This window comes from Papaver somniferum, unplaced genomic scaffold (assembly GCF_003573695.1).
Source record: "Papaver somniferum cultivar HN1 unplaced genomic scaffold, ASM357369v1 unplaced-scaffold_10, whole genome shotgun sequence".
In the NCBI taxonomy this organism is placed as follows: Eukaryota; Viridiplantae; Streptophyta; class Magnoliopsida; order Ranunculales; family Papaveraceae; genus Papaver; species Papaver somniferum.
Window position 1 is genome coordinate 13,528,147 of NW_020618825.1, and position 26,155 is coordinate 13,554,301.

Genomic DNA, 26,155 nt, shown 5'->3' on the forward strand with positions numbered 1-26,155 from the left:
CTAGTGTAAAACCTGTTAGAAAGATCATCACCGTTGATCTCAATATAGCCTGATCAGTAAATAGACATATGTTCTTCCAAGATATTCCAATGCTAAAAGATAAAGGTTAACATCGACATAAGTATATACCAGATATAGAATATCCAAAACATACCACACTAAGGGTATTTCAGTAATTTTATCACCTGATTTTCAGTTACACTTTCGATGAAACCAGAGAAATTAAAATTGTAATGCAAATGCTTGCATTCTGACAAATGTCGGGTGGCCGTTACAATGCAAATGTTTGAATTCGGACAAATGTGCCTTGCCGTTACAATGTAAATGTTTGCAAGTGATCTGAACACATGAAAATTGTGCCCTGAAGGTAGTAACATTAGTGTAAACATTTTCCTTATTCATTTGGAAAGTAATTTTCTTTTCCACTAATTTACTATGTATATTGAGAATAATGTTTAAGATTTTTGATTAGGCAAATACTAGTCTGAATTTAACATATTCCCTACGTTCTTGAAAAATAATTATTTTTGTTTTTTTCCAATTTGAACTATTTTTATGCTAAAATAAAAAATGATAGTACATCCCATTTAGGAGCAGAGGTAGTATAAATTAGCGTTAGTGAATACATAACTATGTGACAGGCAGTAATAAGCTTTCCCAACTTATAAGGAAATTGTTTGCTCGCACGTTGTTCCAGCATTTTTGATCTTGTGGCAACACAAATTCCTAAATTATGTGAATTGATTAAATGCTAATCATATTACTCAAATGTGGTTAATAACGCGGTTAGATAAAAAAATACTACTACAACACACTATACATGTATTCCCATGCGAGAAAACTGTAAACTGTTGTTAAGCTCCACCATTGTTGACTGTTTAAGAGATCATGTTATGGGAAAATCTTACTCCAGAATTGTTAAGCTCTAGTTGTTCCCTTCGTATGTCAAGATTATCAAAAATAAAAAGAAAGTTATGCATCGATCAACTCCTTAAAATATAATAATCCACATCATATATAATACTATCTCTGTCTTCAAAAAAAAAAGTTTGGTTTTATTTACAAATTACATATGAAACCAGCCTATTATTTTGAAACGAAAAGAATAAAATTTTCATCTTTATACAAATATATCCACATGTTTCATCAAGAAAATATCATTATTATCGGAGACTAATACCACTACATGTAAGACAAACAAATATTAACATATCATGACTATTCTATCGTTCAGACCGTATCACCCTCACTAATAATGGTTCAAATGGTATCACCCATGCCAGTGCATAAATAGTAACAAATTATCACCAATATCTAGAATTTCTTTCCAAAATAACACAAACATTTGAAAAGCAACCAAAAAAATAAAAATAGAATTGCAAAATATCACATTAAAGTCTCAAAAGTAAAGTAAATAAAACAGTGTAAAATATTTGCAGTGGTTTGTTTTCTTTTTTTTTTTCCACCCCCCTTAATAATAAATATAAAACCGAAATTTTCATTTCATTTTTCGTCTCTTCATCACTGTTATTATCATCTTTCCAAAAAATCAGTCCGCCGATGCGAGATTTCTCTCCAGGAAGAAGAAAATAAAGCCCTAATTTCTCATCAGATCCATGTAAGTCTCATCTTCCTAATCATTTCCACACAAAAATCCCCAAATTTCATGTTCAAAAGTTAGGGTTTTGATTCCTTGAATGTTCTTGTCGGGAAATGTGTTGAAAAAACTAGGGTTTTTAAGGGGATCTTGATCTGGTGATGTTAAAATTTGGGTTTGTACTTGTTGTATGAGATTTTGTTGTTGTTTTGGTTTTAATTCGAAGAGTGTAGGAGAAAAGATGAGTAATTCCGAGAGAGATTCAGATAATAATTCTGATTCAGAGAGTGAGGAGGAAGAGGAGGAGGAGGAGTCTGATTATGAACAGCAATTAGCGAGAGAACGTTCTGTTGAGAGACAATGGATTAGGGATTTGGAGGATAGAGCTAGAAGAGAACGAGATTTGGTTTCTGCAGGGGCTTTAGAATCAATGAGATACAGAATTTCTGGTGGTCCGAGGAGTTACGATCGCTTTGCGGCGTCGTCATCAGCGTCTTCTTCTAGTGGTGGTGGTGGTGGTGCTGGTGTTAATAGAGGTTCGATTGATGCGGATAATTCTACAGGAGGTGCCGAGAGAGAACGAGTTGATATCGAACGGGATTCTCATTTCAAAAGGGCTAAAGTGAATACTAGTTCTCTGTAAGTTGTTTACAATGTGCTTCAAATTGCATGCTTTGAGTTGTTTTATTTTGTAGAGATTGATTTTTGGGGGTTTATAGGATTGTGGATGTATTTTGTGGAGTTTGATATTTTGGTGTTTGGGGGTTTATTGGATTGTTGTGTTTGGTTTTGTAGGGAGTGTCGGTATGCTATTGGGGATGCTTCAACATCGGCTGGTGGAGCTCATGGGTCTCTTGCGTATCCATCTCAAAGCAATTATTTCTATATGAATGTGATATCGGAAAATGTTGGTGCTCGGAACCTTGTTGATTCTGTAAATGGGGAGAATGACGGTGAGGAACCAATAGCAGAGGAATTTCTTGTTAGGATGGACCTTACGGATGACTTGTTGCACATGGTATGATGTGCAGGGATTGTGCAGTTTTTATGTTTATATTGATTTTGTTGAGTTTTGAGCTCATGTTGTGTTTGTTTGATGTGTAGGTGTTCTCTTTCTTGGATCATACTAATCTCTGTCGAGCTGCTGGAGTGTGTCGACAATGGCGGTCGGCTAGTGGACATGAGGATTTCTGGAAGCATTTGAATTTTGAAGACAGGAGTATAACTGAGCCGCAGTGTGAGTCTTCAGTTTATTTTGATTAAGCAAATTACACTATTGCATCTGCGTTAACATAAGACGTAAGACATACCATTACTATGCTTAATACTGAAATAGAAATTTTCTGCAATTTCATATTTTTATTTTTTGATTTAGTTTTAGTTATTACGTATAAAACTTAGAAATCTCGTAAGACTATGGAAACCCTCGCATATATGCTTGTACATACTGTACTTTTCATGATTATCTGAAGAGAGTTATTAGGGGCAATCACTTAGGTGGTAAAATACTTATGGCTTACTAGGTTATTTTTTAATTGGCAGTTGCGGATATGTGTCGCCGTTATCCAAAAGCCATTGAAGTGAATCTCTATGGTACTCCTTCAATTAACTCTCTTGCCTTGACAGCGATGGCTTCTCTCAGGTGAAAGTTGTGTTTCTTTTCTTGGTTCTTTATACTCGCTTATTATTTGGATCATCATATTGAATTAGTATCTGCTTGATCTTCTTTAGAAAACTCGAGACGTTGATATTGGGTAAAGGACAGCTGGGCGATGCTTTTTTCCAATCCTTGGATAACTGTATTTCTTTGAGAACCTTGAGTATTAATGACGCTGCTCTTGGCAATGGTGTCCAAGAGATACCTGTGAACAATGAGAAATTGCGACATCTTCAAATTATAAAGTGTCGCGTGCTTCGTATTTCTGTTAGGTGAAGTATTGATTTCACGTTTTGAGTTTTTTTTAAATAGAACTCATTATGTGAAGCAGTAGGATCTAACTTTGGCATTGAAAATCTATACCTTTCAGGTGCCCCCACCTCGAGACCTTGTCGCTGAAACGTACAAACATGGCACATGGGATGCTTAATTGCCCTCAGTTACAAGAACTAGATATAGGCTCTTGCCACAAGCTTTCTGATGCTGGAATACGTGCAGCAGTTACATCATGTCCTCTGCTGACATCCTTGGATATGTCAAACTGTTCATGTGTTAGTGACGAAACTCTTCGTGAAATTGCGCAAGCTTGTGCCAATCTTCATGTTCTCAATGCATCCTACTGCCCAAACATCTCTCTCGAGGTTAGTATTCCCTTTCTTGTGCTGTTATTATGTCCATTTAGATTTTTTCTCTCTCCGCTGAGTGTAATGTCTAATTTTTTTTTTTTTACTTTTGTTGTCTTGTGTGTGAAGTCTGTAAGAATGCCAATGTTGACCGTACTTAAGCTTGTCAATTGTGAGGGGATAACTTCGGCTTCGATGACTGCCATAGCTTTTAGTTCTCTGCTGGAGGTGTTGGAACTTGATAATTGTGGATTATTGACAGCAGTGTCATTATACCTACCTCACTTGCATACTATCAGACTAGTGCATTGCCGGAAGTAAGATTCTTATTTCCGTCTCCTCCATCGTCATCTAGGTTCTTTTCTGTTCTCTTCCTGATCATCCATTTTCCCCTGCAGATTTGCTGATTTGAGTTTACAAACACCTCTGCTTTCATCTATTACCATTTCTAATTGCGCCGCTCTTCATCGCATAAACATTACGTCAAACTCACTTCAGGTTTGGCTGAGTGAAAGCTATCATATATTTATTATGTTCTCCTCTTACTAACCCCTAGAAAGTTAGGACTCACAGGTTGTGGTTTTCTGGTTGTGCAGAAGTTGGTGCTGCAAAAGCAGGAAAGCCTGAAAACTCTGGTGTTGAAATGCAATTGTTTGCAAGAAGTGGACCTTACTGATTGCGAAGCTTTGACGAATTCTGTTTGTGAAGTTTTTAGTGATGAGGGTGGTTGCCCGGTGCTCAAGTCACTGATCCTCGACAACTGCGAGGTTTGTGTAAACTACTAGATAATGATCTTAACATGTTTACTGGTCGTTTTTTGGTACTTGCTGAACATAGCTTTAATTTTTTTACAGAGTCTAACTGCAGTAAAATTGAGCAGTACTTCTCTAGTTTCCCTTTCTCTTGTTGGTTGCCGAGGCATGACCTCTCTTGAACTCAAATGCCCTTACCTTGAACAAGTTCATTTAGATGGCTGTGATCATCTTGAGCGAGCATCATTTTGCCCTGTAAGTGAAATTGATTTCCTGATTTGTCTTCTTTCAACAATGTGTATTACGTATCCGATATCTCTTTATGCTATTCTCACCGCCCATCTAGAATCTACTAATGGACCAGATTTTTTTTGTTTGTTTGTTGTTGTAGGTTGGTCTCCGGTCTCTTAATTTAGGCATATGCCCTAAATTAGAGGCACTTGACATTGCAGCACCTCTTATGGTGTTGTTAGAATTGAAGGGATGTGGTGTTTTATCCGAAGCATCCATTCATTGTCCCCGTCTGATAACTTTAGATGCTTCTTTTTGTGGGTAATGCTCTTTCGTTTCTCTTTATTTCCTTTTGTTCTTTCATTATGGTGCTGTGCTCAATCTAATATCTGTTATTATATAACGCAGCCAACTTAAAGATGATTGCTTGTCTGCCACAACTGCTGCATGCCCTCTTATCCAGACAATGATTTTGATGTCCTGCCAAACAATTGGTCCTGATGGCCTCTCTTCTTTGCGTTGGCTATCACATTTGACGTTCCTTGATTTATCCTATACTTTCTTGTTGAACTTGCAACCTGTTTTCGATTCCTGCTTGCAATTGAAGGTAGCTTTCAGCTTTGATCCCTTCCCCCGTGTCTTTAGTTGTTGTTCTATAGAATATCACGTCATATATTAAAGCAGTTGTAACAGTGATCCCGTTTTTTCTTCGTCTATAGGTATTGAAGTTGCAGGCTTGCAAGTATTTAGAAGACTCCTCTTTAGAGGCTCTTTATAAAGATGGTGCTCTTCCATCCCTCAGAGAGTTGGACCTCTCATATGGTAGTATCTGCCAGTCTGCCATAGAGGAGCTTCTTTCTTGCTGTACACATCTCACTCATATTAGCGTGAACGGTTGCAACAATATGCATGACCTTAATTGGGGCTCTTCATGTGGTGGCCCTCTTTCTGAATTATCAAGAGCCAATTTCCCATCATTTGCGGAGAATGAGCGACCTACTGAAGAGCCTGACCGTTTATTACAGAATCTCAACTGTGTTGGTTGCTCCAATATCAAGAAAGTAGTTATTCCTGAAATTGCACGATGTTTTCATTTGTCATCTCTAAATCTTTCTCTGTCTTCAAATCTCAAGGAAGTTGATGTTGCTTGTTTCAACCTGAGCTTTCTCAATTTAAGGTACTAGCCTTATTTGCTCGCACTGTATCAGTTGTAGCTAATATCTGTTCTAATCTGCCATCATTATCACCTGGGTGTGTTCTAAGCTGTATTCCACTTTGCTTGTTCCTTTTTCAGCAATTGTTTATCCCTAGAAATCCTTAAGCTCCAATGTCCCAGATTGACAAGCCTATTCCTTCAGGTATGCATCTCTTTCTTTGTAGATGCTTATGAAGTATTAGATTATCTAGTTTGTAGGTGATGTGTCATTTGATGTTGGGGGTAATGTATAGCGGTGTGTTATTCTTTTCTGCTTGGTTGTAAATTTCTAATCTCTCTCTTTCTTTTGCCATCTCTGGGTGGATACATAGTCTTGCAGCATTTCTGAAGAAGCAGTTGAAGCTGCAGTTTCACACTGCAACGTGCTGGAAACTTTGGATGTCCGCTTCTGTCCGAAGGTAAAAGTGAGACTGAAATCTTTGTGGGTTTACCTTAATCATTTTTGCTTCGATCGTAATATTAAGTACAGTTAAACCCGATCTTGGTCAAATTTTAATTTTTTTGCATATCTGTATAGATTCACCCAGAGCGCATGACGCAGATCCGATTGGTATGTCCAAGTCTGAAGCGTATCTTTAGTAGTCTCCCAGCTCCTCCATGAAATAATGGCAGCACACCCAATTAATTCTGCCTTCCCCGGTCTTTCCCCTGTCTGTATGGAGGCGTGTTCCTGTCAACATTCTCTCTCCTCCGCCATGAATTCAACTTTACCAATCCCATTGTTGTTTGATGCAATTGCAATGTACATACATGACTTTATATGTTCTGTTGTTTTACCTCTCAGTTGTTGTGCTCGTTAAATCCAGAGATATTGAGGAGTGAATTGGTGTAGTAAATCAGCTCCCCTCCTTTGATATGACGACAATAAAACCCTAGTTATTGTTTCTGTGAATCTTATTATGTTGTTTGTTATAAACGTGGGAGTTTTATTTTAAATGTCAATTTTGATTTCAGAGTGAATTTTTGGTAGTTGTACTGGTTCTTTTTGCTGTCTAGACAATGTCTCTATAAAAACGCATTTTCTTTGTGCTGCAGACTACTAGCGGTTTCTTGGAAATCTGACACGAAGTACTGGTAAGAAATTTCTCATTGATTGTGCCTTTTTGTCTCAATAGGTAGAAATGCAGTGGTTAAACTGTAGTTACGGTCTGTAACATAAAATTTAGAGGATGAAAGCCATGGTATGACATGAATTTTTGTCGAGTCCTAACCCCGAGCTGACCTCTTTCTAGCGTAGTAGTGGTCTACTGGTTTGTAGGGTAAAGCTTAGAGGATGAAAGCAGGACCTTTAACATTCTGGTTTAGAAGGTCTATCTAGTCCTCGTGGATCTTACAAGGTCTTGACGTTACAGTGAAGTAAAGTTTTCTTTAAGTCGGACATTCTAGACTCCTCAACTCTGTTTGTGCTGGAGCCTTGAGTGTCCGACTATGATTGTTACCTTGGTTTCCTGTTTTTCAGGCAGTAATGGAGTCGAAATAATCATGTTAACCGTGACACTGACCTGAGGTTTGGGTTGTAGCGGATGAATCTTTGAGTAATGTGGAAGGAGCTCAAGTGGTGTGCATATTAAAAGATGTGGGGCTAATTAAATTCATATCTGGTTTGTATTCCACTTTTCGCAATGGGTTGCCTTGGAGTATATTCAAGGGATATTACAATTGAGATAAGGTTCTTGGTTTTGAGTGTTGTGACACACAAACTAGGGCTGTAATTGGCTACTAGGCACTTCCACCTTATCCTGAGCTATCCCACCTTACTGTCAAGACAACAGAAACTACAAACACCACCATTATCAACTTTCTTTAGGATTATCTTCTTCGTTTTGGCTAAGCAATGTTACTGATAATCTTGGTCTCAGGAGTACCCTATTAGTTAATGGGTTAGATAGTGTCTGTATAGAAAACTTTCCAGTGGCTTTGAGCAGAAAAAGAGGGGGAAAACATGTTTAATTTACCGGTCGAGCGTAATGTTACTCCAGTGTGGTCTAGGGTTTTCTATGCATTTGCAAAACTAACATGATTTTTTTTTTTTTTTTGACTCTCGACTCTCGACTTATCTGGATCTAACTTCAACTCATTACACATAAGTTGTACATCTGTATCTGACTCATTACGTCTGCCTCAAAAAACTATTAGCAATTAGTATAGTTATAATCTTTCATTTTTTGAATTGAGTCAGATAAATGCCCAACGGGTCAGGTATAAAATGATACTTGCCTTAAATAGCCCCGAGTCAAATGTAAGAGCCCAATCAGATCTCAAATCAGACACTCGAATAAGGAAAAAACAAACAAGCTGAACCTGACTACGAACGAGTCAGATGGCGAGTTAGATTTGGATCACGAGTCACTGGATACCTTTTCATGCTTTTGGTATTTAATCCAACAGCAATGCAGTTTTGGTTCATATTAATGGGTCGTATACAATCTATGAAACCTGGAAGAAAGGGTATCTCTACAGCACCACACAAATTTACATGGTTACTACCATCTCTAATAGTTAGCTAAGACTTGCAGAGACACCTTTTAGCTGTCAGATGTCTTCTTATGCCCTCTCTCTTTTTAGATCTCTCACCATCTCTGTCTTTCCTTCATCCCCATGTGCTCCTATGGACCACTGTATGCTGATATCTTGATATCTTTTTATTGCCCAAATCTTATGATAATGACTTTCAACAAGATTTTTTAGCCTAATTGGATCCAGTTTCTAACATAGTTAACTTGAGACACAGTGTGACAAACTATAGCATCTAAGACGGTACTATCAATATTACAACGTTATCTGTCTAATTACGAGCACGACGTCTTAGAGACAAAAAAAAAATGAAGTTGTTAGTAGAATGGTGCACATAGGTTGTAACAAATTGTTCTTATAAGAGCTGCAACTGTTCTGCGTTTTTTTTTAATCGATAAAGAATTTGGTGCCAACGAGCTTCGAACCGAAATCTTTGGTGTTTCGTCACCAGATAACCTTACAATTGTACTACAGTGACATCGGCCATTCTGGTGTGTTTTTTTTTCTTTTCTTTTTGACTGTCTTTGCCTCCTGCTCCCTGCATCATAATTACATTATAATTCACAGTTTCATATCAACATATGACTCAATTTGGCAGACTTGTACATAGTCTTTATTTGAAAGAAGCCTTTTGGAATCAATCAGGAGATTATGAAATCCAAAACCTTAATTAAAAATCATTTTCTTGTTGATAAACTCTAGATATTGCAACAGAAACAAACAAGACACCCATATTGTCTCTTCTGAAATATCTAACGGACTCTCAGAGATAACCATTCACGTGAACTTCATCCTGCATGGGGCTTTCTATCTATCCTGGCTAGACAAATTATTGGCTCTGGTTTACCAATCCTCATGCACGGTTTTTCTATATATATGCACCCTTAGAAAACCATAACAAACACTCACCAAGTCTAATATTCTAGTCATTCTCACAATCTTAGCATAATGAAGATGTTTTATTTCCTTTTCCTATCTTCTCTCCTTTTCTCCTACTGCTCGGCTGCAGATTTCTGCGTCGGTGACATCAAATCAGCTTTAACTCCTTCTGGATACCCTTGCAAGCCTGCTGCTAAAGTAACTGTCGATGATTTCGTGTTCTCTGGCCTTGGTGTTGCTGGTAACACCTCTAACATCATCAGTGCTGCAGTCACTCCAGGATTCGTTGAGCAATTCCCTGGCTTAAACGGATTGGGGATATCCTTGGCTAGATTAGACATTGCCGCTGGTGGTGTCATTCCAATGCACACTCACCCTGGTGCAAATGAAGTTTTGGTAGTTTTGTCAGGCACAATCTGTGCTGGTTTTGTTTCATCTGGGGCAAACAAGGTTTACCTAAAAACACTTACAAAGGGACAGTCTATGATTTTCCCACAGGGTTTATTGCATTTCCAACTGAACGCTGCTAAAAGCTCCGCCGTAGCTCTTGTGAGTTTCAGTGACCCCGAGCCAGGTCTTCAGATTACTGATTTTGCATTGTTTGCTAATGACTTGCCTACCGATTTGGTCGCCAAAACTACTTTCCTTGATGCAAAGACAATTAAGACACTCAAGGGTGTTCTTGGTGGTACCAATTAATCAATGAAGGATCTAGAGTTACGGCTCGGTGAATGGTTTTAGGAGATTGTTTGTTCTTTCTTTTTTGTATCCTTTAGGCTTGCTTCTTACCTAATATGTTGCGTTGAGGGTAATTATCTATTAGTAGTGTGAGCTAAGTTTTATCCTTGTACTCCATCAAAGTGGTGGTTTAATTTATGTGTTGATTGTATTGTCATTTGCTTCTGATGTAACTCAAGTTGTCAAGTGGTTTGTTCCATTTTGATTTCTTTTGATTAATGTGGTTGTTATCTGTATTCGACATTGCTCATTCATTTTCTTCTTTAGCCAATGTGTTGTATATCAATATGATTTTTTCCGCGCTGCACATCGGTTACCTTATAAGTTAACGAAGTTGAGTTTGATTCTTAAAGCCATTATTTCTTTCAACATACCAAACTCCAAACTGCAAGCACTACTACTAGTGAACTTACGGCTACTTGACGATATTAGCAAGCGGCCTTGATAGTTGATACATACAAGTAGTTTCTAATCACAAATGATTGTGCTTAATTATGTTTTGGTTTTGATAAGAGATGGTTGAGATGAATGAACAGAAGGCTAGAATGCAAAAGAATGAGAGAAAATCTTATCCAGTGTGTCTATGCGGCTAAAATTCATTTGTGTGAAGGAACTAGAATGTATAACATTTGCAGTTTTATTTTAAGGACAAGAATGCATCAAAGGTTTATCATGAAGAGAAAATGGTTACAGATATTTTGTTACTGAAATTGTAAAGGTAAAGACCTCAACTGAAATGAGTAGGCGAATTCTCAAAGTTTTGACAATTCCATTGAATGAAGCTCCTAAAGAATTTACTAAGAAAAATAAATAAATTACGTTTTTTGATTTAATAAACTATTGTACTTGGCAAAAAAAAAAAAAAAGAAAAAATACTAAGAAAGAAAAAGAGTAAAAATCTATAATGGAAATGACATTGCGAATTGAGGTAACTGGTATATTTAAGAGCTACAAAGTTGATTTTCCTGTACTGGGATCTTGTTTACGTATGAAAAGTGGAGTCAGTTGCTTCTATTTGCTAACATGTTCTCCAAGGCCTAAGCTTATCTAAGAGCATAATTACCTTAAACTTGTGACTGTCATTTATCTGCCTCCACATAATAGATTTTAATTTTGACCCCTCTGCCAAAAATCCTGGCTTCGCCGTTGCGTAATAAAAATTCCTCACTGGTTAAAAGAGACGAATTTTATCTCAATCCTAAAACATAAGAATATCCTAAACATGCACTCAAATTCTGGACCTAATAGTCTAGTACACTCCTAAACAAAATGTAAGTAAATTTTAAAAGGAGGGATTTGTCATCTACTGCCATAATAACAAAACTAAAAGCCTAGTTTTAATATCCAGCGAATTATTGCCTTGAGCTAACCATTTGGTCCATTTCCTCATGCATGGAATTCCTATATATAGACCTAACAGTCTCTTACAAATATTCACCCAGCTAATTCAGCACTCCAATTCCATTTCATTATCATCATGATGAAAACACTTTCTTCTGTCTTCCTAGTCTCTCTTCTCTTCTCCTACTGCTCGGCCGCAGATTTCTGCGTCGGTGACATAAAATCGGCTCCAACTCCTTCCGGATACCCTTGCAAGCCTGCTGCTAAAGTAACTGTCGATGATTTCGTGTTTTCTGGCCTTGGTGTTGCCGGAAACACGACGAGTATCATTAATGCTGCAGTCACACCGGCATTTGTTGAACAATTCCCAGGTTTAAACGGGTTAGGGATATCCATGGCTAGGTTGGACTTAGCCCCTAATGGTGTTATTCCAATGCACACTCACCCTGCTGCAAACGAGGTTTTGGTAGTCGTACAAGGTTCGATTGTTGGTGGTTTTGTTTCATCTGCTAGCAAAGTTTACCTGAAAACACTTAAGAAGGGAGATACAATGATTTTCCCTAAGGGTTTGTTGCATTTCCAAATTAATGCTAGAGGTATTAACTCAATAGCTCTTGTGAGTTTCAGTGACCCAGAGCCAGGTCTTCAAATTACTGATTTCGCATTCTTTGCTAATGACTTGCCTACCGATTTGGTCGCAAAAACTACTTTCCTTGATCCGAAAACAATTAAGGCACTCAAGGGTGTTCTTGGTGGTACCAATTAATCAATGATTGTTTGTTTTATCTGTTCGTTTGCTTAATTGTTGGTTCGTTCTTCGCTAATCAACGATGATTCAATTTATGTAATGGTTATGAACTTTATTGTCAACTACTTATGTAACTCAAGTTGTTATGTCTTTTAATTTCTCTCAATGGAATGCATGTTTCTTTCGGTACTTGGCACTGCTAATTAAGTTCTTCTTGGTCGCCTTTCTATGTTAACAAATCTATAAACTTCATGAACACAAATCATACACCAAAAAATCAACCAAATTAAGTCTCTAATTAAGTTTCTTTAGTCTAATTTCGGTTTCGGGATTTTAGAATTACTACTATAGTTAAGAATGCATATATGATTGGATAGAGAGATGGAGAGAAACAGATTGATATTGAAAGGGTAGAATGAAAAATGAACAGATCATGATCTTATCCTGCAGTATCCTACCATATGGTTGAAATTCATTCAAGTTAAGAGTTAAGTTGCAATGTTGCAAGTAGAATGGAATGTTGCAAATTGAAGTCTTCATGTTCTGCTTGTTATGTCATGTCATGTCATGGCATTGTCCCTACATCTACAACTACAACCCAAAACAACTTCACTCTTTTGTAGTTTTGCTTTTCATTTCATGAAAAGGCATGTAAGAACACTTTTACTAGGTTGTTGGTTTGTTGCATACAATACCTTAATTATTGAGAATATGGAATTACACACCCATCGATGCATCTCCATGCATATAGGGTGGTATAACTCCAAAGGATGGTGCATAGTATGGATATATGAGGTCAAAACACGTCTACATGCAACATTCAAATACCACGAACAGTGGTAAAAATATGGGCATTGGGCAAAGCCTCATTTCGGCTGATATCTTTTACTGCTATGGTGAAGGGTTCTTGCGCCATAAAGTACCTGCTTTTGACAATGTTGAAATGATGATTTTGGTTGAACTCATTAAATGGTACCGTCCAAATTAACCTTTCCCCACTACAGGAGGAAAAAATCTCGCGCTAGATATGAACCAATTGAATACGAGATATTAAATGGTGGTCATTGTCATGTATAGCTGCAACAAGTAAGAACAAGAACAAAGAAGTGCCAACAGAAAAGATGAACGACTGGCTGGATTGAATGAAGCTTGTTCACATGAATTGGCAACCAACTTGCAAATAAGGTGTGACACGGACACTTTATTCTTTGAAGACAAGTAACACGTAACATGGATTGGAGGTGTAATGTAGTTTCATGGCTGTGGGTCAAGTTTACACTAACATCTCTAGCTCATAATAAATATAATGCAGATTACTAGATATACTAATCTGATTGAATACAAGCACAACATCAACTGTGAAAATTCAAAAATGCAGTTCAAGAATCATCACACTAACTGGGCCTTTTGACAATGAACTTAACTTGGTAGAGGAGAAACTAATTCTGGGCCTATAACTTTTAAAAATATGAAAACCTTACTGAAGAAACATGGTTGCATACTTGCATGTTGTCATGCATTCATCGAACAATGCCTGTATGCATTAAAAATGAAGAAGAAATGGTTTTCTTGACATGGTTCATATATGATCCATAATAGTTTATATGCATCAAGAAACGCCGCCAGATTTAACTGATAAGGAATAAAAAAAAAAAAAAAAACGATTGGTGCGGATCAGGATCACATACTACTAGCACTTGGGCTTCCAAATTAATACCAATTGGTGATGAGTAGAGTGGCATTCACGCTTATAAGGAGCCTAGTCTTGGAAGATAAGTAATGTGGACTAATCTTCAACATTAGCGACAACAGTCCAAACCCTAAAAATATATTTAAAAGAAAAAGCAGAAGGGAATCCGAATTTACCATCTAATCTCAGGTAGTGCAAGAACCATTCTGTTAATAATTGTCCATCCATTTATTAAATGGGAAAATTCGTTGAGCACTTGTATCCTGAGGTTCCATTTTTGAGCAAACCAAAGAAACAAGAACAAATTCTCTTGGGCTATATAAACTACCATAACATCTTCTCTCTTCACCAACCTACAGATATTAAGTAAACCATCAGATCAGACCATCTCTATATCTTAATTTCTAGGTTTTTCCTTCGCAAGAAGCAACAAATAGTAATGGCTCAAATTCATAAGCTTCAAGGTGAACTTATACTTGAGAGTCATGCTGATAAGTTATACACCATGATGACTCGTGATGCACCTAATCTTCCAAAATACGTTCCAGAGTCATGCTGATAAGTGTCAGGTTCTCCCGGAAGATGGTGAAATTCGATTGGGTAGTATTTTTGTTTGGGACTACGTATTAGGTACGTAGTGAATATCTTAATTCGTTTGCGTATTACATCATCGACCCAATATGGTGTCTATGCGATATTCATATATTGGGAGGCTATATAGCCTTTTCCAACAAGTGTTACTCCCAAAAATAAAATAAAATATGTGTTTCTCCCATGGAAGCAGAACATGCATGGGTATATATTGTCTTGTCCAAGTTATAATACGACCTTCCTAGGCATGAATCATTAGAGGTTGACCAATTTGGTCTACCTCTCCTCCACCATAGGATCTAATAAGATGGGGTTTTAAGGTGTTAGTGGGACCCACACAATTTTGTTGGATGGTTAAATATTATTGGTCCATAATTGGACTATGAAATTTGGTCTACCATTAACTTTTTCGGTTATAATATACATGCACATACTCAAATAACTCAGACTGACTTGTGATAATTAGTAAAGAGTACGTGTGCTACATGTATATTTTTGTTCCTTGGTGTTTTCTATTCATGAATTTAATCTTATATTATCAATATTTATTTATTTTTACGTATGAACTTTTTTATTTTATTTCTTTTTTTTAGTGAAAAAGACCCTGATAAACCTTTTGCTTAGAAATAGAGATTTTATCGGGGAATGCTACACTGACAAAGCATTCCCTCATGAGAAATCCCGCCACACACACATCCCTTGGGGCCAGGAAGACAATAGAGGTGGGCTTGGGCCCCACCAAAAATTCTGTCTCTTCCGGTATTTGGCGCCGGGATCCAAGATTTATCCTTCTTGAATATTCACTAATTGTTAATCGATCTTTATGCATGGCCAAAGGCACGTCTTCTGTCAGGACGAAGGACAGGATAACTGCAGTGAACCATAAAAATATGTCAATAACTTACACAGTCATTGAAGGACACCTTGCAGTCGATTACTCAAGTTTTGATATCACACTCGATGTTACTCCGATCCAGGGGTAGGGGGTAATAAAAGCAAGGTGAACTGGTCAATCAAGTATGAGAAAGAGAATGAACTCCTGATAAAAAACTATATAAACCAGAGTTCATTCTAGAAATGAACTCCTGATAAAAACCTATATAAACTAGAGTTCATTTGTAAAAATGAACAACATCATCATCATCATCTTCCTCTTCTTCGACGTCTTCAAAAGCAGAAGCAACATCGTCGTCTTCAAACACCACCAGCAACACCATCTTCCATCGTCTTCAAACACCAACAGCAACATCATCTTCCATCATCGTCGTCTTCAAAAACCGAGTTCGTTTTCATCATCGTTATCGTGTTCATCATCTTAACCAGCAGCAACAACAACAACAACAACAGATCTTGTAAGTATTCACCATCATCATCTTCATCATACAGCAGCAGAAACAAAGAAAGAAAAAACATAACGAGTTCATCTTCAATAGCAAAACAACAAGATCTATGTTTCTTGTTTACATCATCTTCAAATGTTTTTTGTTTCACATCATCTATGTAAATTAAAAACCCTAGAAAAATACATATCTTCATTGATTCTATACAGCAGCAGAAAAGAAAAAAAAAAGAGAAAAGACTAGATCTGGAAAGAAAAAAAAGGTGAGAGAAAGTAAATCTGAAAATGATTTCTTTTTTCTTTACTTTTCCTATATATATGGTCCTAATCTAAAAGGGTATTTCTGCCACTACAAGATGACAATTACATCATCCATGAAATCACCATAGGACCAAACCATTATTTCTAGGACCAAATTATAATTTATATTTCCAAAAAAGACTAAACAGACAGTTGACTGAGTCAACTGGACTAGACTCATCCTAATATATTATTTCTAGGACTATTAGGTATTTCCTACTATTATAAAAGAGTCCACAGCTGTTATAGTCCCTAGTCGAATTAAAAAAAGTGGTAATTATAAATGTCCCTTGTTTTGACGGGCTTCACAATTACCCTTATGATATAATAAATATACCCCTCCCAATCTAAAGCCCATTAGGGATCCATTAACCTTTTTTCTTCTTTCCACATATACCCTACCTCTTTTAACCTTCAATTCCGTCTCTTCAAACATCTAGAGAAAACTAAATGAAACGCTCCACCACCATCTCCACCGCTACCACCAAATCTCGGTCGACGTCATAACCAACAATATCATCACCAACACCAGTACCACAACCACCACCACCATCTCCATCACCACCATCATCATCTTCTCACAATCAACAACAATCGATTCCAATGATATTCAACCTCCACCACCGCAACCACAGAATCATCAACAAACCAATTAGAAAATATATATTAGGTTTAACTTGATTTAGATTGATATAACATGAAAAACCTAAATCGAAGATTTAATTTACTTTAAATCAAAGAGAAAAATTTATGAGATTCATAATTTGAAAAATTCCTCTTCATAAACGATTGAACAAGTAAGTCAATCGAAAGTTCAATTGATTGATTTTTTCAGATCTGAAATTTCTGAAACTAATTTTAGATTTTTAAAAACTTCTGATTGAATTAATATGGATAATAATGGTGGTGGTTTGTGTTTGGTCCTGGACTGGTGGTGGGTGGTGGTGGCGGTGTTGTTGCGGTTGTGGTGGTTGTTGGTGAATGTTATTCTTTTTTGTGTGGTGGGATTCAATACTATTCCAGATCTCTTTTACAGGTACGGTTTTTAGGTATTAAATTCCATGGTCGAAAGGTATCTGGACTTCAGTTTTTATGGGATCAACAATTGTTGTTGATTTCATTTATGGAATCAACAACTATTGTTGATCCCATTTATGGAATCAACTCTTGTTGTTGAAAGCATTTCCTTGGATTAGTATAGTCATGCATGTAGTTTAAATCATGTTTGTTAAAAAAAATTATCTTAATTTCCTGCTAGTTTGTGTTTGTGTATCGTTGTTCGACTAATGGTAGTGGTGGTGATGTTGGATTAGTATTTGTTAACAACATTTTCTTGGATTAGCATAGTCATGTTTGTAGTTTAAATCATGTTTGTTAAAATAATTAGCTGAATTTCTTTGTGAAAATCTTCAAAAGTTGAATTTGTGATGCAATGGTAGCATGAAGAACTCTACGTCAGATGATGCGTGTTCGACTCACGCCAAGTTCGCTCATTCCTAAATGTCATCTCTAACTGTTGATCCTATTTTTTGTGGATCAACTTCCATTGTTGATCCAACTTCATGCGATCAACTTTCATTGTTGATCCCACTTAAATGGATCAACTTTGGTTGTTAACACTATAATCTGGAAACATTGTTCCTGAGTTCCACCATTTTGTATCAACTTTGGTTCTTGACTCCATTCACTGGGATCAACTTCGATTGTTGACGCACAAAAAAAAAACTGGAATATGTATTAGTAAAGTTATTTTTGAACTTTTATTTTTTGGATTAACTTCGGTTGCTGACACCTAATTTTGATGGCGACAGAGGTGGCGGTGGTGGCGACAGCAGCGGTGACATCATCGTCAATGATGGTGGTGGTGGTGGAATATCAGTGGCGGTGGTAAAATATTAGTGGTTGTAGTTAGTAAGTCGTTATGGTGGCGGCGGTGCTGGTGGTGGTGGCGGTGGCTGTCAAGTAATAGAGAAAGAAATTTGTTAATGAACAAGGTTTTTAAGTGAAAAATAATATTATAGATGAGGGTATTAAGGTAACCTATTTTTAAATGGATAAGGTTTTTAAATGATATGGGTATATTTATTGTTGTACAAGAGTATAATTATTGGGTGTCAAAACTAAGGGTATTTAACTAATATACCCAAAAAAGAATTGGTGTCGCATGACCATGTTTACAAGTCAATAGTCTCCGTTGTACTTTTCTGACAACCCCAAACACTGTCTCATTTATTTCCTTTCACAAAGTCCAACATATAGCTTAATGGATAATCTTTCACACCTCTTTACCTCTTCCAAGCAGCACATTCGTCGACCATGCTTCAAATAAATGGATCAAAGTTCTCGGCATAAGCCAAGATATCTTGAAAGCCATAATAAAATAACCCCAAATTTCAATAGAGAAGGAACACTGCATCAACATATGATCAGGCATATCCTTTTCATCATTGAAAATAACACACAAATCACTTTCAATGCCTATGACACAATGAGCTAACATGTATCTAGTCAGAAGTGAATCATGAAAACAAGACCAAATAATGATACTAACTTTGTTAGGGATATATCATTTCCAAAGGTGTTTGTCGAAACTACAAGTATCGTAATTACATGAAAAAACTTCGTAAAACTTTTGTGCACTGAAATCCTCCATAAAAACCAATTCGTCCTCTTCTGCCACCAACGCCGACATATGAGAGACATCACGTATAAGCAAATCTCATTTCAACTTCTCGTTCGCATTCAAGGTCCTCCTGAATTCACAACTCTAATTATTGTTGACTATCATATCAGCAATAGTTGCATCTCTCATTTTAGCGGCTTTGTAAACGACCAGAAATAGGTCTTGCAATCTCCCTCTATCTCGCCATTTATCCTTCCTGAACCTGATCCCTTTGTCATTTTTCATTTTAAACTGGGCCATATCTTGGACGATGGGAACCATATTCACGACTTTCTTCCACAGACTTCTACACCGCGTCTTGCTATCGACATTCGGCATTAACAACTCCGAATTCCTCTTGAATTTCTGATCAACTATCTTCCTCCAAAGGATGTTTTTATTCTTCGAGTATCTCCAAATCCACTTTACCAGTAAAGATCGATTGGTAGTTCTCAGAACTTTAACTCCTTACCCTTCATTCTCTTTAGGCATGCAGATTTTGGTCCTTCTCCTTTCCGCAACAACCCACAAAAAGTTACGCATAACCCGCACCATTTTTTTCTCCACACTACCGGAATATGAAATAAATACAAGTAGTAAATTGGTAACTCGGAAGACTACTTTTGATAAGGATAAGCTTACCTGCTTTGTTCAATTTAATTTTCTTCCAAGTCGCCAAATTCTGCTCCATCCTGGTTAAGACATACTCCCACACCGTTGTACTATGCTAATGTTTACCAATTGGCATTCCTAGATAAGTAAAAGGTAATTTTTTCATCTTGCACCCGATCTCCCTAGATAAAACATCAATCACCGCGTCAGCACCAACACTTATCATTGTACTTTTGTTTAAATTCAGTTTCAACCCAGTAATGGTTTCAAAAAAGGTTAGAATGATCAAAAGTATTCTCACTTCCTCCACGCTTGCGTCAATAAATATAAGCGTATCATCAACAAAATTGAAGATGAGAAATAATAGTACCATTTTTTGATGACTTGAAACCCAGAAAGTTGACCCCTCTCCACTGCATGATTTATCAACTTAGAAAGAACCTCTACCACCATAAGAAAAAGATAAAAGGTCACCTTGTCGTAATCCTTTTCTTGGTCTAAACTTCCCCGTCGAACTACCATTAACCAAAACATACAAATGAGAAGTAGTAAGACACTATCTGATCCATTGAATCCATTTAGAATCAAAATCATGCTTTTGCAAAATTGTAAATAGAGATTGCCAGTTGACATTGTCAAAGGTTTTCTTCGTATCAATCTTACAGAGTTACCGGGCTTCCTATCCTTTAACATGTTGTCGACGCATTCATTATCAATAAGAACTCCATTTAAAATTTGCTTGTCGTGAATAAACGCAACTTGAAAGTCAGAAATGGGATCCGACATCACTTTCCTAAAACTTTCCGCAAGAAATTTAGAAAACATCTTATATATATAGTACCAATAAGACTTAAAGGCCTAAATTCTTTCGGTGTGCAAGAGTCCTTGTTAGAGCATTGCTCGGTCGAACTCGCAAGCGTTGCTATCTCAATCTTGTTTGTCAAATTTAGTTATCAAAACTATATGTCTTGATTTCTAGTCTACTTATAGCTAAGTCTCGGACTAGGATAGTTAAGTGTAGTTGAGCTCCAGACTCCACGGCGATCATCTTACGAAGACGAAGAACTACTCAAGGAACCAGTGCAACTTCATCTGACTAAAAGGTATGTGGAGACTTGAACTGATCTATCAATCAAAAGTCTATTTACTCTATCTTCTACTCTTGAGAAAAAAGTCGTATAAGTATGATAGTTTTCATACATACACATTTGCTATTTCGAGCCGAGTTTATCTCGCCTATCTATTTCTCGAAATATGTGTTTGTAATCTTTCTCTTTAACCATTTTCATCTTTACCCGTGACGAAAGTCATGATGACGTTTCAATCTCGTGAAAAATACTTTGATGACGATAGTTGTGAATAACGACTATTATAACATTATAGAAGAATGTTTCAATGATTGGAATGTAGAGTTGAGATTATGTAACCATATATGGATATAAGCATATATAGTGTGTTCGAACATTAGTGTATAAATCCATGTAGCGGAAACCAAGTGTATGCATATGTGTGCATACGAAATTGGTAAAGGAGACAGGTTGGGTACACGTACCCGTACGCGTACTGGCCGAACTTTTCTTCCCAGAAATTTCTGCTAAGTTTGAAGTTTGCAAACTAGTAAACCAGTCACCTTAGGTACGCGTACTGGCGGAACTTTTCTACCCGAAAAATTCTGCGGAGATTGGAAACCAAAACTTACTCAATCCGGTTTCTAAGGTACGCATACCCGTACGCGTACCCAAGATGGTTACTTTCTCAAACTGGTAGTTCATGAACTTAAACAATAAATTATAAGGAATGCAATCTTTGTAAACCGTGGTTATATTGTTCATGAATTGATTCAAATGAATCAAACCGATTTTGTTTCAATTGTGTCTATGTATAAAGACCTAAGCAATTGAAAAACTCTTCAACTAGTTCTTTTGAAGTCATCTGAACTAGTTGCGAAGAAGATGAATACGGTTAATATGAAAATGCTCATATGGCTAACCATTGGTTAACTATTTGTGAACCAACTAAGTGTACACATTTAGGTACGGTTACTCAAAACTAAATGAAATACATTTCATTTGTGTATGACAAGCTAAGTTTCGATCTAACGGTTGAAAGATATTAGCTTGTATCTAATCAGGTTTTCATCTAACGGTGAATATTGAATGCTTTGTTACCAAGCTAACATTGATTGCAAACCCTGATTTGAAAACTACATAAAGGGGAACTCTAGCAACAGGAAAAACTAATCCGACACCTCCTGTGTGATACTAGTTGGTTTTTCTAGAGTCGATTCTCTTTTAACCTTAGGTTTCTTCCCGAGACCCTGTGGGTTAACGACTTAAAGACTTCGTTGGGATTGTGAAGCCATACGAAACTACTTCTATTGTAGTTGAGCGATCTGATCTTGCTATTTCAATCGTACAATTTCAATTGAAAGATTGGCTTGAGTTTATATTTCCGATAGGGCAAGATAAAAAGAAATCACAAACATGTTCGTCTCATCGTTTGTGATTCCGCAATATCTTGTTTCGCTACCATACGATTAATATTATTATGAGGTGATTGATAATTCTAGGTTGTTCTTCGGGAATATAAGTCCGGGTTATCGATTGGTTCCTGTTCACCTTGATTTTATCAAAAGACGCAACAAAACTCGTAGGTTTATCTGTGGGAGACAGATTTATCTATTACCATAGACTTTTATGTGGGGTACATATTTGTTTATTCAAGTCTTCGACTTTAGGTCGTAGCAACTCTTGGTTGTGGGTGAGATCAGTTAAGGGAATAAAGTGCGTAGCATCCTGCTGGGATCAGAGACGTAAGGAGCGCAACTGTACCTTGAATCAGTGTGATATTGATTGGGGTTCAACTACAGTCAAGACCGAAGTTAGTTTGTAGTAGGCTAGTGACTGTAGCGTCTTAATATAGTGTGGTGTTCAATCTGGACTAGGTCCTGGGGTTTTTCTGCATTTGCGGTTTCCTCGTTAACAAAACTTCTGGTGTCCGTGTTATTTCTATTCCGCATTATATTTTGTTATATAATTGAAATATCACAGGTTGTGCGTTGTATCGATCAATTGTGAAATCCAACCTTTGGTTGTTTATTGGAAATTGGTTGATCCTTGGATATTGGTCTTTGGTACCATTGAAGTTTATATCTCTTGTATTTAATAAAGACTCGCAGATTTCTATTTACTTGAGTATAGATTAAATCAAGAGATCGAGATATTAACTCCTTGATATACTTTTTATTAACATTGAGTATGACTGTCTAGTTGATTCTCTTAAAAATATATTAGAGTTAGTCCATACAGATTGCTAATCGAAATATTGTTTGAGGTTGTTTGACCCCCGCATTGTCAGTCCTTCTTCTTCAAAATTAGAGTAATAAAAGAATCATTGAAATGCCAATCAATGGAACCATACATGTGAAAGTCCCTAAAAAGCTTCGTAAAATCGTCTTTTATAACACTCCAACAACTCTTAAAAAATTCAGCCGTAAAGCCATCTGAACCCAGTACCTTATTGCTTCCCATATTCTTAATTACTTCCCAAACCTCCTCCCCTGTAAACTCACGTTCAAGCCATACCTTATCCATCTCTTTATTTTTTGGAAAAATATAGACTCAACTAGAACGTACCTCATCCATACTAGCTGGTTTTAGTGTTACAATCATGCGATCGAGGAATTAATTTCTCTTTCCGGCAACCTTTTCCCGAGCGTCCTCTGGCGTTAACCAAGTTGGCTCACGAATATTAGAGCCTGTTTGGTACAATTTTTAAAAACAGTTTTCAAAAATAGTTTTCTACTATTTTGAAAACATACCCTTTTTTCTTTGTTTTCATTTTCTAAATTTTTTTTGGTAAGATAAAAACAGTTTTTGAAAATTAAGGAAAATCGACTAAATCAGATCAAATGTAAAGACTCGTCTAAGAGATAGTGATATTGGCCATGATTCACTGACATGCATTCCCCTGATCTCTTACTTTGTTCTGAAAAGAAGAAGAAGGAATAAAAATAAAAAAGAGAAAACACAGAAAACAATAATTTGTTGTTTTCATTTTTTTTTGTTTTCAAAAATAGAAAACAAGTAGAAAACATTTTCTGAAAATGTCCCTACCAAACATGTTTTCTCCTGTTTTCTGTTTTCTCTGTTTTTAGAAACAGAAAACTGTTTTCAAAAACTATACCAAACAAGCTCTTAGCTTCTCACTCACCGAGCCTTGAACTTTCTTTTGCGCGACGCATATCCTCCTCCTGATTTTTCTTCTGCGGATCTCTTTATTTTGCATGTGTCTGGTCGGATTAAGCTAGATGAGGGGATAGTCGAGAAAAACGGCCTCACTTTGGGTACCAAGGGTCGTCCTATGGATCCGTTGGTGACCTCCTGGGACCCTCCTGAGGGTCACGATCCCATAAGGAAGAAAAAAGTGGCGAAGCCGTCTTCTAATCGGAAGGCTCCCAGACTCCATATCCTTAAGCCCGTTGCTAGTTCACTAGCGCCCTTCTTTGTCCAATCCTATGGGATGGAAGGTGCCTTCTTATTTAATGGATTAGCACCTCAACATGCCTATGAGTGATTGATCAGAGAAGAGTCTTGCTAAAAAGGCCAAACGGGAAGCGTCTAAGTTGGCTATTCCCCGCCCATGCCTTCTGCTGATGTCTTATCTATGCGCCCCCTACAAGCTCGTCCGAACAACCCATCACGATCTCAGCGCGGTACTTGTGGTGTCCCAACCCCTTCGTTCGAGGATCTTGTGCAAAATCTTGGCGTTAAACTGTCTAAAGGGGCTGGTCAGGTATCTCCACGCCGTCACATATCATCTGTCAATCCTTTGCGGAAGGAGATCCATCGTGTTAGGGGCCAAGCTTTGGAGTCCCTTATTGACGTGCTATATTCGATGAGTTCTTTCGGGTCGAATCGGTCGGTTCCAGGTGGGTCCTCCGCTCACGTGGAACCCCAATCAGATCGTTCTAAAGGTGACTACTCGTTGACATGTGTACCTCTATTTAATGGCATAATTTGTTTTCCCTCTCTCTATTATATATATATATATGAGTTCCTCTCCGTGATGTTATTTATTCTTTGTTTGTAGGTTCTATGAGTGACTCCAAGTCTTCTTCAGCCTCCTCCACGTCTCACCAGAAGCCAAATAATCCCCCGCTCACTCTTGAGGTTGGTCTCTTCTTTGCACAACCTCTTTATTATTAGTGTTTTCTTTATCCATTGTACTCATGTACGTTTATTAGTGCTTACTTACCATTATTGTTATTTCGTTCGTTTGTTCGTATGCCGCATTTTAGGATATGGGTCACAAGCGTAAAGAAACTGGCAATTATGAGGGCTCTAGCATCGAAGGTGGGAGGCGCGTGATCCCTGGTGATGGGTCTGGAAAACGCGCTCGAATAGATAATTATTCTGCATTGATTGATTGTCCGGAGAGGCGTCCCAACGCTTCTGATCCGTTATCAGTTCTTGAGGATACGCTGTTTCGATTTTCGAGAGTGGTAGATTCCGCTGAGGTTGACGTCGATCCTACCGTTTATAAGCTAGTTCATGGTTTTTGGGTGCCGTCTGCGCTTCTTGCCACCTACACAGATATTGTAGGGCGCGGTAATGGTCATATGGTCAAGGAGGGTCTCCTCGATATGAGGATGCTATGTTATATGAACAAAAATCTCCTCGAGGTAGCCGACCAGCTTGGGCGGATGACCCTATTGATACTAATGTGTTGCATGGTTGGGAGACCGCTATTCGTGCCGCAGTCAATCTCGGCTTCCAAGTAAAATGGCTGGACGAGTTGTTGGCGAAGGTGAAAGATCTCTATGACCCGTGCATGCATCTTCCTGGTCATATTGCTTAACTAGAGGAGGATCTAGTCCGTCTTTCCAAGGTTACTTCTGATAAGAAAGTAACGCTGAACCAGCTCACCTCTAATGTGGGGGCAGCGTCCGTTACGGCTTATCAGGCGGAGGTTGCGGAGGAGAAAGTTGGCGCGGATCTCGAAAAGAAAAGACATGAGTTGTCCCTGTTCCAGTCCTCCTAATACACCTCTGTTTCCATTTCTGCATCCTCCCTTTTATTTACTTTGTGCACCATTTCCCTTTGAACAATTTTTATGTTTGGTTGTTTGCAGATGATTTAACTATGTGGGATGTTATGTTATTTTAAGTTTTTATTCTAAGTTTGGAATTTGCATTTCATGCTTTCTTGATTAATCCTATGTTTTTTTACGTTATATATGGAGCCCTCCGTGTAGAATTTGCTAATTTAGCGTCCGTAGAAATTTAGGCTGTGTTTATATTTGGACCATGGCATTGTGTTTTTCGCGATTACTCCCCGTTCTTTTTGATTTAAACGGAGCATGTCGCGTGAAACGCGGCTAGTATAGGGTGAGTTGGGTTTAAACGCGCCCACTCCCCTCCCCTCACCCAAATTTTCTTTTTCTGTGAAGGGAGTATGTCGTGTGAAACACGCCTGCCAAATTGTTTTTCTTTAAATGGAGACCGGCGTTTGGGTGGGCATGGCGTTTGAGAAGCGCGCCTACTCTCCCCCTTCTTTTTGCTTTTAAACGGATCATGTCACATGAAACGCGCCAATTCCCTCATTTTTTCTCTAAATGGAGAGCGGTGTTTGGTTGGCAGGGCGTATGACAAACGCGTGTACTCT

General features: G+C 37.6%; 3 protein-coding genes and 1 long non-coding RNA gene across 4 annotated transcripts; all 4 read left to right on the forward strand.

The window, feature by feature from the left end:
* Window positions 1–1,520: 1,520 nt before the first annotated feature.
* LOC113326546 (F-box/LRR-repeat protein 15-like) lies at window positions 1,521–7,036 on the forward strand. Its single transcript, XM_026574254.1, has 16 exons — window positions 1,521–2,236; window positions 2,393–2,615; window positions 2,702–2,834; window positions 3,140–3,239; window positions 3,329–3,526; window positions 3,625–3,895; window positions 4,007–4,194; window positions 4,276–4,375; window positions 4,474–4,644; window positions 4,732–4,884; window positions 5,021–5,181; window positions 5,269–5,467; window positions 5,580–6,037; window positions 6,155–6,218; window positions 6,388–6,474; window positions 6,594–7,036. The coding sequence occupies exons 1-16, from the start codon at window positions 1,788–1,790 to the stop codon at window positions 6,675–6,677; spliced, it is 3,039 nt and encodes a 1,012-aa protein (XP_026430039.1). The 5' UTR covers window positions 1,521–1,787; the 3' UTR covers window positions 6,678–7,036.
* A 2,438-nt stretch (window positions 7,037–9,474) lies between these two features.
* On the forward strand, window positions 9,475–10,466 carry LOC113326898 (auxin-binding protein ABP19a-like). Its single transcript, XM_026574564.1, has one exon. It carries the CDS (start codon window positions 9,539–9,541, stop codon window positions 10,166–10,168), a length of 630 nt encoding a protein of 209 aa, XP_026430349.1. The 5' UTR covers window positions 9,475–9,538; the 3' UTR covers window positions 10,169–10,466.
* A 1,160-nt stretch (window positions 10,467–11,626) lies between these two features.
* Window positions 11,627–12,485, forward strand: LOC113326958 (auxin-binding protein ABP19a-like). The gene has a single exon (XM_026574612.1). It carries the CDS (start codon window positions 11,685–11,687, stop codon window positions 12,312–12,314), a length of 630 nt encoding a protein of 209 aa, XP_026430397.1. The 5' UTR covers window positions 11,627–11,684; the 3' UTR covers window positions 12,315–12,485.
* Window positions 12,486–14,348: 1,863 nt separating this feature from the next.
* Window positions 14,349–16,121, forward strand: LOC113326645. The gene is made up of 2 exons (XR_003348440.1): window positions 14,349–14,616; window positions 15,415–16,121. It is a non-coding gene; the product is annotated as an uncharacterized LOC113326645 (long non-coding RNA).
* The last annotated feature ends 10,034 nt before the right edge of the window (window positions 16,122–26,155 follow it).